The sequence below is a fragment of the Phytophthora sojae genome (genome assembly GCF_000149755.1).
Source record: "Phytophthora sojae unplaced genomic scaffold PHYSOscaffold_7, whole genome shotgun sequence".
In the NCBI taxonomy this organism is placed as follows: domain Eukaryota; phylum Oomycota; class Peronosporomycetes; order Peronosporales; family Peronosporaceae; genus Phytophthora; species Phytophthora sojae.
Window position 1 is genome coordinate 1,880,284 of NW_009258121.1, and position 12,153 is coordinate 1,892,436.

Here is a 12,153-nt window from a genome sequence, read left to right on the forward strand (position 1 = left end):
CGAGCCATCCATCCAGTCATTCGTGCAGACAGGGCAACATCAACAGCAACCCCTCCCTGAGCCTTTCGATTACGAGGCACCGTAAGAAATCCTCTGTAAGCGAACGCCGCAACCACCTTCTTCTACTGTAAGGTTTCGTTGCATTTGCCACCAAGGCCGCACTGTTCAGCGCGAACAGTGGTCAAGCAACAGCAAAGCATTCGCTTTGTACTTTCAAAACTTGCATACAGTTTAAAAGAAATGATGAGGATAGTGTTCAGTGTTCTACAGTACATGTATCGCGAGGAGTTTCTCGAGCTGTGGGGGTTGCGTTGCGCGTTACACCATTGCTCCGACTGCCTCACCCACCCCTCCACGCATCAAGGCTCAAGATTCTCCCGGTTCGTCAGCTTCGGGAGAGCGTAATACGAATGTGGGGGTGCTGTTCAATTAATCAGCGAGACAAGTTCAAGCTGGTGCTCAGTGCCAGTTGGGAGGGCCTGTACATGTACACATGCGTGTAGCGGCATCCACTGCTGTCCTTCCACAAGACGCTTTGAGATTCGTGTTCTACAAGAATCAAAGCCCCAGACGCAGTGTACGTAACCTTTTGATGGACGCTTGATAAGCATGCATGGCATTCTCTATGGATAAGTGGGCATGGCATGCATGGCTTTCTCTATGGATACGTGTACATGCACTCGAGCTCAACCTGATAATGCGATTCTCACAGTCATTCCTGCAGTACATGTACATGTAAACGAAGTCTGCTTACATTCTCCATCCAGCTGCTGTGACGAGCCAGCAGTGAGCTTCAGTTCTGTTTTGAACACGCTGACAAGCAATGAGAGTCGGCGATTCACGTGTTCTGTAAGCCGGTGGGGTGTGGCGTCTGCTGTAGTCTACACCATCTGCAGGCAGGGTAGCGCAACCCAGCGTGTGTTGGTTGCTATCGTCTGCTTCCTGGCTCGGTGGCTGAACCAACTGGAAGGTGAGCAATGGTTATGGTTCACTCAGTTGCGTCGACAGCATCTCGTAATACTGTAGCGTGATGTACGGCAGCTTTGAGTGAACCGTTTTTTAAGCTAAAAGCTGGCCGCAGGGCTGTTGCAGACAAAGACAAAGATTACCATTGAGAACGCAGCACCGTTCTATTGACAACACCCAAAGAGTCCATGTATATTAATACTGTAGTCGGATGTGGACCCGAAACCTTACGGTGGCGACGGAACTGTCACGGCGGCAAGCGTGTTAGAAATCTTCACAGCTCTGTAAAATGACAACGGTCAAATCGTACGAGCTTCCCGCGGGGTAAGCATGCCGTTGTTGCCGTCACTTGCTTCGATGAGTTGCGTTTCCCTTCAATCGTGCCTTTCCAGTCATGAACTGTAACCCGCTACACGCGTGTACATGTATTACGCGCTAAATTGGCATTGTGGCTTACGGTTCGCGGTTCGCTCGTTCCCACTTTCCTCATGAATACATGGTACCTGAGTGCTTGCCCTTGATGAGGGCCTTCATTGGAAGAGCATGAGTGCATGTACAGCCAGTATTGACACCAAACTATTCGAGTAGTTTTCAAGAGATAATGCCAGTTTGAATAGCTTTGGCTTGAATACCGTTTGATATCATTTGATACAACAAAATTCTACAGCTTACTATAAGGTGGTCTTGGAAAATCACTACTGCGTCTGCGGCTCGCGGATATGACTGCACACGGAGGCAGTGAGGAGGTCACCGTTCAGAATGGGTCGGATAATCTCCAAGTCCCTCCGAATAGCAGGGTCGTGTGGCAACATGTTGTAGCGATACACCACCACCCAGCGCAGCGTGATACTCGACGTCTTGCCCGTCACGGGCTCCTTCCGAGGCGTGATAGTGAGCCCGCAGATGCCGTACTGCGACGAAGACGACTCGGGCACAGGGTGCAGAGGGTCGTCCGTCACAGCGTCGATGTGGACCATTCCGTGTGACGCCGTCAGCTCCGAGCACACGATGTTGTTCACAGTCGCTGGCAGCCCCGACCCTTTGAAGGTCGATTGCCGATACACAACCTTAGACTCTGCGTCGTTCAGCCTTGTGCGGTTCGCTTCAACTCCGAAGTGGCGCTTCAGCGACGTTGGGATTGCGGCGAAGTACGCCAGCACGGCAGCGTACACCTCCTCCAGCGAGGTATGCGGGATCTCGGAGATGAAGACGCTCGAGATGAGTGTGCAGTCCTGGCCACCAGTGATGTTGATCTGCGACAGCGGCATCACGGACTCCTCGGTGGCATCTTGTCCCTCCATCGCCTTGTCGATGGCCAGCTGCGAGAACTTGTCGATGATAGACGGCAGCGTAGCGAGAGACCGCTCGTTGTGTGTCGTGAGCATTGTCTCGCGCTGCTGATGGTCACTCCCAAGTTGAGTGTCGAAGTGCAGCGCCTCGAACATCTCGCTGCCGTTGGAGTGAAGAGGGGCGCACAGGACGGCTGTCTGGAGTGTAGCGAACATGAGTTGTTGCTGTCGAAGGAGCTGCTGGAGTTCCTTGTGCGCTCTCTCAGCTAGGTCCGTTGCGTGCTTCTCTTGAGCTGATCGGAGAGCTGCAGCCAGAACGCGCTCTTCAGGTAGCTGCTTCGACCACTTGGACTGCAGACCTACCAGCTCTTCCTCCATGCTCGCCACTTGAGCCCTCAGCATCCGAAGTTCATGCGCTGCTGTAAGCGGGATGTTGTTGGGGTCTCGTGGTCGCCCACGTGAGAGGCTTCTAGGCCCTGTGAGGGCTAACAAGAGCTCCTCATTGGTACCAGGAACATCACTCGAGCGTCGACACCTTTTAGCCTCACGAGTGTTTGAACTTGGTTCGGGAAAGCTTCGAGCCCGACGAGGCGAGTCCGTTTTCAGCCGAAGAGCCTTGAGAACTGGGTCTGTGGGGCAGAGTTGCATGCTGCTGCAGTGCTGGGGAGGCGGGCGAAATCGAGGAATGAGCTCCGAGTAAATTGTACATGTATCGGGTCAAGGAGCGCCGAACGAGCAAATCGGGTTGGTAATCTCTGTTTTGGCAGCTTGAAGGATGCGGTCTTTTCGGTGGCTTTTCGTTAGTTTGTGCTCCGGCTGCTTTTCAGCGAAGGGATCACACCACGCCCAAGCCCTCCACGCATCGCAGCTCTCGACGGCAACACCGCCACATGATCGCTGTAGACGAGGTTGCCTTTTGATTGCTGTGCATTTAACAACCCAGCGTGGCGTCGGTATGCCGTTCACTGTGAGCCGACATGATTGCAGATAAGCCTAGCGCTTACTTGTTGCTTTTCACAGCAGAGATAAACGGAAAAGGGCTTCGTGTATTAGAGCGGCGCTTCGCTTCATCGCACTGCGCGACGACGGCACTAAACTGCTTAACTTAAGTACTGTACAGCACTCGATTGAGTTGCAACGTGCAACGAACCACATCGCAGCTGTACATGTACCGCAAAGGATTTCACCATGGCAGATCGCGGGATCTTTCCATGTGGATAAAACACGGCGTTGGTGCCCTGTCCTGCCTCCGAGTTGCTGAAGCACGCATTTGGTGGTGTACGAGTAAGACTGGATCTCCGTGCAACGGAGTCCGTGGTGACGGGCCACAATGCCAAGATGCTGGGCATCTGTGTTAAATGCTTGCCGTAGATCATGAGCATGACAGTGGTAATAGAGTACTGTACAGGTAGCGCGCGCATTCGGTCACTTAGCTACGGTAGCACTAAAGCACTAAGATCAGTGTCCGAGGCTGAAGTGGTGTGTACCGCGTACCGTATCCTCGTAGGTACATGTAGTTCTCTTCCTTCTGCGTTCTCAAAGACAATGCATCTGCCAAGTATTGAGATACTAGTGCGTCTACCACATCTCCAAAATGGCTTGCACAGTATCTACGGTACGCTGTTACACGTATAATACACTGGCGGTGGGCTCAAAATCGACCTCTTGGTAGTTTGGCGATTTAATCGGTGTCACCTCGTCAAATTGAATAAAAAGCGGGATTCAGAAGGGCGACAACAAGTTATGAATGAAGTGAAGACAATGAAGAAGATGAGAGGGCCTAGCAATTATGTTGATGGACTAGTGGGCCAACAGTAGGAAATGGTCGTCACAGATTTCGATGGCGATCAACAACGGATAATGACCGGTGAGTGATCTTGGCATTCCGATCATTGCGTGAAGTGTAACCAATCAAAAGTTGGCTTCTCGTTAACTTCAGCTTTACACCTTTTCAACTTCAAAACCGCAAATTCCAAGTTCAATTCTGCAAAAGGTAAGTTCAAAACTGCACGAGCAGAGACCAACTTTTATACACAGCTCATTGGTTGGCACGCAGCACAGCTAGCCAATAGGCAAATTGTACTCTATAATCGTATACGATGATAGATATCATACAGTTTAAAATATACATTTATAGAGTATTGTTGTTATGATCTTACCTTTTGCTGTTTTGAACTTACAATTTGCAGTTTTGAAGTTGAAAAGGTGTAGAGTTTTTTAATCTTTGCCCATTCAGAGACAGGATGCGATAGGTGCGAGCCATGCGAGCATTTGCGATTGCTTGACTGCTTCCGCGTGCAGCTACATCGAGGACATGCACCAGGAGAACTGCTTGATTCATGCCGGTCAGTCTGCGGCTATTTTCTCTCACTGACAGACGCCCCGCCTTCCTTCAGAATCTGATGACAAGAGCTGGCGTCTTTTGTTCTGATAAGCTCGTTCTTATAACAACGCAATAAAAGCTCAGCTGCCATTATCGCCATTCTTACCGAGGATCACATCTCAATTTTGCCTCATCCGAAAAACTACACATTCTTCTCAGCGCGGTCGTCATGAGCGTCTACCCGCTAAGCGTCAGTGCGCCGTCAGACTTTCGTGAAATGAGCTCGCTGGTGAGTATTTCTAATGCTAATGTCATGGATCGAGACGTCAAGAAGCGTCGACGGTCGTCTCACTCCGATAACGACGCGATTGTCAACTTCAATGGAGCCAATCCACAGAGCAAGCCGAAGACAGCCAAGAAGCAAGCTGTCAGCGCTGCAAACGAGCTCCGGATGCTGCGCGTGGAAGTGGCCTCCATGGAAGAACAGCTACGCAATCTGAAGCTCAAGTGGTCGTCGACGCAACCGGATGAACGCACACTGGCGGCCGCGGCGATTCAGACCGAGGCTACTCGCAGTGAACTGAAGCGCACGCTGTTGGAGCAGCAGATTTTCTTCGCTATGTTGCAGAGCGCAGTTCTCCGAGCACCGCTGCACTCGATTGGGAAGGACATCCACGAGATGCTTCACATCTCGGTCGTGACTCGGCAGACCGCGAGGAGACGCTCAAGGCGCAGTGCGCCTGGCGCACTACGAACGGGCTCTTACCACCATACCATCGATCATGAATCACCTCACAGAAGTGGCGATCAAGAAGGAAATCGCAGAGAGAGGTGAGCTCAGGACACCTCTGTCGCAGCTAGAGATTACGGGCTGCGCGGACTGTACTCTGGTATCAGGCGTCTTCATGTCAGAGGTCCCGCACACGTCCATGGAGGTGGTGTTCGCAGGCGTGTTGGCGTTCTTCGACTCCATCCCGAAGTGGATGAAGTGCCACTTTGGCGTGGACGCCACTCAACAGGCCAGACTCGCCGGCGATCTACTGGAGGTCGACTCTCAAGGGTGTTGGAATGCCAGCCATCGTGAACCACATCGTTTGCTCCGAGCTCACGTCGTCTCATGGAATGCTTCACATGGATGCCATCACACATGACCCCCTGAATCCAATTCCGATCGCCAGCCCGCTGCAGTTTGGTATCTGCGGGTTGACAATTACGCCTCGCAAGGATTCTGTGATGGGAAAATTCACGTCGGTCACGCTGTGGTGGGCGGCTGTGTATCGCTACAACCTGTTGCCGAATGACCCTGCGCTTAAGGCGGACCTGGAGATCGTCCCAATTCTGAACGGCGACTTGATCACTGCGTCAGTGTGCAGTTACCTTCAGGAGAACTCTGCCTGCATCCGTGAAAACTAGATAGATAGCGGCGTAATAAACCGCAATACAGTAGTTGCAACGTTGGAGCTTCCGTTGAGTTTTTCTTCGAGGGCCAGGCCAAGGCCTCTTTTTCGAATCTCTGCCGTCTTAGTCAAATTTTGAGGGCAGGACTTACGTACACAGTCTATTTTCGGTGATATCTTGGAATTGTATAGGCAGCCCATCACCCCACAATGTGACGACCTCCCGCAGGACGGATGTCATCCGCGGGAAATGGCTTTGCTCTGCTGCGCTCCGCAAAGGCAGTCGCTGCGCTCCTGCGATAAAAAGATTCTCTCACCTGGCGAGAACAGTGCTCGGCTCGCTGGAATGCTCGTCGCTGGGCCCGCCTCCGCAAATACCGCGCGGCCCTGCTACGCGGGCACCCCGCGCGGGTTTGCTGCGGCTACGCTCCTCGCAACCGCTACCGGTAGCCTCCGTTGGTCCTCTTCTATATCACATTCACCCCCCCTCAACCCCCATCAAAAAAGACTGTGTACGTAAGCACTCCCAAATTTTGAGAGGGATTGATAACATGCACTCTGCGGCAGTTGCGGTGTGAAAGATATTAAAAATATCTGTACCGTACATGATATTATCATGTACGGTACATACCACTATTTCTTAGCCAAGGCCTCTATGGTCTTCATCAAGCTTCATTGCTGCACGTACTCGACCACCAAGCTCTTCGTCAGGTTCAGCCAGCTGGCCGGCTATTTGTCAGCGGATTGAGTTGTGAGAGGGGCTGCCTGATAAACAGCGATAGAGAGCACAAGTTGCATGAGAGTCATTAAAGCAACATTGAAAATCAGCCTCAATGTGTGGGATCAATAACATTGATGGGGTCCAATGTTGCGTGATCGCTAACATTGACGCAATGTAAATTTTCCAGACGTGAAATTTCATGTTTGGAGCGACTGGCTCAACAGCTCTCATTTCAGAATCTACCGGGTAGGAAGCAAGCGCCCGCGCGCTCGCTCCGCCTCCGCGTCGTGCGACCGTCTGCAGCGGTCACCCGCTCAACCTTATTCTAATGTGTGCATGTCCTACTGCGGTGCTTATATGCATGTGTGTACTACGTATGCGGGAGCAAACGCCTTCCCAGTGCGTTGCGTTGCGTCAGGTGCGATGCGTGTTGCATGCAATCGAATGCGCTACCTTCTAAGCAGGCGTAAGCGCTTTTAATGCGCCTCTAGCTAACAGCGCAGTTAGGTAAAGGGGGAGGGCGAGCTAACGCGAGCGCGTTCACCGATCGTCAACACCCGCCGATCAGGCGGGGGCGGGTCTGCGCGAGCGAGCGAAGGCGAGCGCTGCAACCCGATATTTTTTCCTAGACACCGCGCCTGGCCGAGCCGAGGACTTAGCGTAAGGCACGAGGGGGTGGGGCAGGCCGCACAGCGGCGCCCCCCGAGCGAAGCGCGAGAGGGGCGGCCCCCCCCCCGAAGTGCCGTCGCTAAGTCCGCAGGCGAAAGCCAACGCGAGAGTGTCCTGCCAACTAGGAATAGACAACACGTGGCGCCCAGGTAGAGCTGCGCGTAGATCCCGTAGAGCCCATTCTCCTGCTGCATGTGTCGGCGGCGCCGACTCGGCGCGTACACCATGACGCGCTTGCCGCGTTAGCGGCGGAAGCACGCCCCGAGTGATACAGCGTGCTTCGCTGTCGTGCTGTCGAGCTGTCGTGGCGACGCGTGTCCACTATTGTCACATTGGTAAACCAAATATTCTGCTACGAGAGATACCGTAACATTGTGCAATGTTAGGCAGAGGCACCATTGTTGCGCTCAATGTTACGCAACGCCAACATTTCAATGTTGCTTTAATCAGTGCCAAGTTGCATTGGCAACAGCTGAAGTTGCGGCGGAGCGTTACTGTTTGCCTTGCGATCGGACACCACAATTGCACAAGTACTGTTTGGTGTGTTGAAGACGGCGATTTCTGGCAAACATGTATCGACAAACATGTATCGATAATTACCAGGTAAATCCGATAGTTCCAACCCTCGATTTCTCTAAAACAACGCGAGGTATGGATACTAAGTATCATAACCAAGCAAAGCGTGTAAAAGGGGTTTCGTGCCTTTCTTTGGTGGACTCGTTTTCGCGGGATTGTACCTGTAGACGTACGAACGTAAGGAACGACGCTCGACAAGGTAGAAGAGTGCTTGTGTACGTGCACCAAAGTGTTGTCGCATTGCTCCGGTTCACTTGCATATACCTGGCGAATCTGTAATCTCTTGGCCGACGCACCAGAAACACCTGAGCGCCTCAGATCCTTATGATCTCGCCGCCACAAGCTCAGTCGGTAGTTTATGCCGTCGATAGGCGAACAGCTGCCTCAAGGCTCGGTTGATAGACTATCATCTGAGAAAGGGTTGGGCCAAACCCTTTCTCTCTCCTTCTGCAGCCAGCGTGAGATCACAATTCCAATTGACCGGCACCCCTCACTATAGTATTGTCTCGGCATCCACGCAGAGCTTTTAGCCCCCCATCATGGCTTCTCGTCCCGATAGAGACTCGAGCTTCAGGTCCCAGAGCTACCCCGATACCGATCCCGACAGCTACACCAAGAAGCGGGCTCGACCGGTACAAACCCACGATGAATTAATCCGCTGCTTCACTAAAGCCCCGGAAACGCGTCGGCGTGGCAGACCCCGCGTGTCGAACGCAGCCCCACTCAGCGCCACGCAGGAGATTCGCCGCTTAAGAGCCCAAGTAGCGACTATGGAAGACGAACTGCATGGGTTGCAGTCCAAATGGGCCGAAGAACTCCCAGACTCACGTACGCTGGCCGTCGCGCAACGCTCGGCACGCGAGAAGCACGACGTGGCTCAGACTGAAGCCGCGCATAATGAGCTCCAGGAGGTCCTTCTCCAGCAGCAACTGATGTTCGCGACGCTGCAGTCGGCGCTGCTGCATGCGCCACTGCAGTCGATCGGGAGGGATATCTTGAAGGCGCTTCATTTCGACACGCACCTTGGGTGGGATTCAGAGGAGCGAGAGAAGGCGCTCATGAGGCACCGCACTCGATCTCTAGCCACGGTTCCTTTACTTGTGGATAAACTAGTCCAAGGACCGATCAGTAAGAAGGTTGCCACGAGGAGGAGCGCGGACGTGGACAAACCCGTGACGCCGCTCTCTCAGATCGATATCACGGGTTGTGGAGACTGTACGCTCATCTCTAGTGTGTTTATCTCCGAGATCCCGCACACCTCGCTGAAGGTGGTGTACGAGGCCATTTCAAGATACTTTGATAACATTCCGACGTGGATGAAGCGGCATTTTGGCGTCGACGCGAAGTGTACGAGACTCAATAAAGAGGACTCCCCAGCGGTGTATTGGCGCCTGAAGCTCCAAGGGAGCGGCATCCCAGCGTCAGTGAATCACGTGCTCTGCTCGGAGCTGACACAGACCTACGGTATGTTCCACATCGACGCTATCACGGATGACCCCCTGCATCCAGTGTCCTCGAAGGACCTGGTGCAGTACGGACTCAACGGGATCACCATCACGCCCCGCAAAGAACCGGACTCGGATAAGGTGGTGTCGGTGACACTGCGCTGGCTCGTAGTCTACCGCTATAATCTGTTACCAGACGATCCGACCATAAAGGAGGAGCTAGAAGGTATCCGGCCGATCCTGAACGGCGACTTGATCACCTCGGCTGTGTGTGGCTACCTCCAAGAGCAGCAGCAAGCAAGCCCCTAGAAGTATTTTTAGTTTAGATGTAGCTGTGGTCGAGATACCAGAAGTCTTTGTTGTCCAGTGGCGTTTCCGCCGGAGTTACCGCGCAAAGCTCAATGCCCGCAGTATGGCGAGTTGCCAAAGCGTTTATCGTGTTGTGGTAGGAAAATACACACAGAACTACCTTATTCCGGTGCAAAGTTGAATGAATCCATGGGTACTGAACCCCACCTCTAATAGCATTTTCATATAGATGTAGTGCGGTGATGCAGCGCTTAGTGTTTCTTTACAAGACCTTTTGTGGGATGCTTCTAGACGACAACAGAGCATGACAACCGCTGGTCAACGAGTGGAGAGATTACACACCATCACTCAGTGTTTTGTGTAACCATAAAGTGTAGCAGCACCTAGAAATTGTGTTGGGATACCCACTGTATAAATAGGAAGCACCACCTAGAATATAATGAAAAACACCGACTAAAATAGAGCAGCCACCCACTTGTAGGCGACGGGACACTACCTTTTAGCAGTTAGCAACTTGCCATGGAGGGCCGTGAGGAAAACACAGCCGACACCCTGGGGTCTCTACCTTCTTCGGACTCCGACAGCGCAGATGAGGTTGAATCACCAAGGTGGACTAAGATCTGGGCATCGGCGACCGCCTCTAAGGCGTTTGAAGCCTTTCGTGATACCCTCCCTAGGCGAAGCATCAAGAGGAGTGACCGTACGAACTGCACAATCGACCATCTACTCAACAAGAAATACGCTCTCACTACTGCCATGTACAAGATGCGAGTTCAGACTACAAAGTGCCGATCGCGGCGATGCCATCCTCATCGCTCTGAAGACGATGACGAGAATGACTCAGCCATTGATGCCCCGGGGGACTGTCCATGCCGATATAAATTCAAGATTTGCCAATCGTCCGATGTGCAGGAGGTCTTTCAGCGCGACGCCCACCTGGCGGATGTCGACGGGTCCTCCAGCCCCATCGTGCGCAAGTTAATGCCTGAGATGAAGACCTTCATAGTGGAGCAGCTCAGCTCGGGTGTGAAAACGACGGCTTCGCGTTTGTTTGCCGTTATCTGTAGCATGGTGCACGAAGGTGACATGCGTGGGCCCCCGCCCGAAGACCAGCAGGTTGTGGACTTTGTGAAAAATTGGAGACGGAAAAATCCTAACAACGAAATGGCGCCTACAATCGAGATTTGCAATGGCCACCGCTACGAGCAACAAGATATAGCGACATTAGACGAGTTTGAGATGATGATCCTTTACGACACGCAACCGGATGCACGACCGGGAAGCTTAAGCATTGTGTCGCGCTTAGGAGATGGATCAGAGGCATTCCCGTTTCGTGTTGGGATGACATGCATTCGGCAAATCCGCGATTACATCTCGGTACAGAATCGCAGTGACTGTACAACGATTCTGCACCTCAATAGTACCCATAGCATGGCCATCAATGGCTACTCGGTCTTTGCAGTTGGCTACTCGGATCAAAGTTGCCACTTTGTGCCGCTAGCTTACTTCTGTACATCCCAGAAGCGGAAGCTGGATATCGGTTGGTGTCTTCGCTACATTAAACGGGTCTGTGTGGATATCGGCAATGTACCTTTTGCCCCTCAGTACGTGATGATGGACGCTGACAAAGCCCAATTCAATGCATCCGTGACCGAGCTGCCCCATTCTACCGTTCTAATGTGTTGGTTCCATGTCACTAAGAACGTGTGGAAGTACGCAGCGGAGTTCCGCGTCTCCTACGACGACACGGCAGCTGTGTTTGAAGATCGCTATGACATGCACTATGCACTGCGGCCGGATTTTGAAGCTGTAAAAGCGCGGGTTTTGGGGAGGTGGAGGGGACTAGCTGCAGGATCTGCCGTCCGCAAACTTACAGACCATGTGATAAAGCAGTGGATTGAGACCCAGCGCTTTGCTAAATGGCAGGCGTTCTACACCCCGCGAGGATATGCTGCAACCAATAATCCGCTTGAGCAGTATCATCGGCGCTTGAAACTGGAGTGCCCAAGCAATGAGCATACGCCCGATGAATTGATCAAGAGTCTTAATGGTGCGCGGCTTGCTTTTCTGCATCGAAATGTGTTTTTTTGCAATTTTCCTACAGCCTCAGAAAGGCTCATGCTCCTGTACAGGCTTTTGTGCCGCCGAGGTTGCATTTCCGTAGAGCGTCTGCCTCCGATTGGGACTGTCCAGGCCGATTTGTACCGCGTCCTGCATCGGCCTTTGGCTCTAACCGCCACAGAGAAGAAGTCGGTGAAGCAGTCAATTAAATCCGCCAATACAAGGCGCAAGCAACTCGAAGGCATGCCCGCTGCGGGCTGAGTTATTGATGTCCGCAGCAAGGCTTGCCCTTGCCCATATTTCGAGAAAAACGGTGCCTGTTGTCATCTTGCTGCAGCGTGTATCCATGCAGGCGTGCATATGCCAGGCGTAGACAACAATGGCAGGCAGTTCGTGC

At 52.6% G+C, this 12,153-nt stretch overlaps 6 protein-coding genes across 6 annotated transcripts; 5 read left to right on the forward strand and 1 right to left on the reverse strand.

The window, feature by feature from the left end:
- Window positions 1–1,661: 1,661 nt before the first annotated feature.
- On the reverse strand, window positions 1,662–2,903 carry PHYSODRAFT_303848 (hypothetical protein; the record flags this gene model as incomplete). Its single annotated transcript, XM_009534085.1, has 1 exon — window positions 1,662–2,903. The coding sequence occupies one exon, from the start codon at window positions 2,901–2,903 to the stop codon at window positions 1,662–1,664; it is 1,242 nt and encodes a 413-aa protein (XP_009532380.1).
- Window positions 2,904–4,807: 1,904 nt separating this feature from the next.
- On the forward strand, window positions 4,808–5,991 carry PHYSODRAFT_303849 (hypothetical protein; the record flags this gene model as incomplete). Its single annotated transcript, XM_009534086.1, has 2 exons — window positions 4,808–5,409; window positions 5,598–5,991. The coding sequence occupies 2 exons, from the start codon at window positions 4,808–4,810 to the stop codon at window positions 5,989–5,991; spliced, it is 996 nt and encodes a 331-aa protein (XP_009532381.1).
- Window positions 5,992–6,292: 301 nt separating this feature from the next.
- Window positions 6,293–6,553, forward strand: PHYSODRAFT_515403 (hypothetical protein; the record flags this gene model as incomplete). The annotated part of the gene is made up of 1 exon (XM_009534087.1): window positions 6,293–6,553. A coding segment is annotated over one exon (261 nt), but the record flags the coding sequence as incomplete, so codon positions are not given.
- Window positions 6,554–8,711: 2,158 nt separating this feature from the next.
- PHYSODRAFT_517535 (hypothetical protein) lies at window positions 8,712–9,695 on the forward strand (the record flags this gene model as incomplete). Its single annotated transcript, XM_009534088.1, has 1 exon — window positions 8,712–9,695. One exon carries the CDS (start codon window positions 8,712–8,714, stop codon window positions 9,693–9,695), a length of 984 nt encoding a protein of 327 aa, XP_009532383.1.
- A 1,086-nt stretch (window positions 9,696–10,781) lies between these two features.
- Window positions 10,782–10,943, forward strand: PHYSODRAFT_441855 (hypothetical protein; the record flags this gene model as incomplete). The annotated part of the gene is made up of 1 exon (XM_009534089.1): window positions 10,782–10,943. A coding segment is annotated over one exon (162 nt), but the record flags the coding sequence as incomplete, so codon positions are not given.
- On the forward strand, window positions 10,938–11,489 carry PHYSODRAFT_515053 (hypothetical protein; the record flags this gene model as incomplete). The annotated part of the gene is made up of 1 exon (XM_009534090.1): window positions 10,938–11,489. A coding segment is annotated over one exon (552 nt), but the record flags the coding sequence as incomplete, so codon positions are not given.
- Window positions 11,490–12,153: the final 664 nt, after the last annotated feature.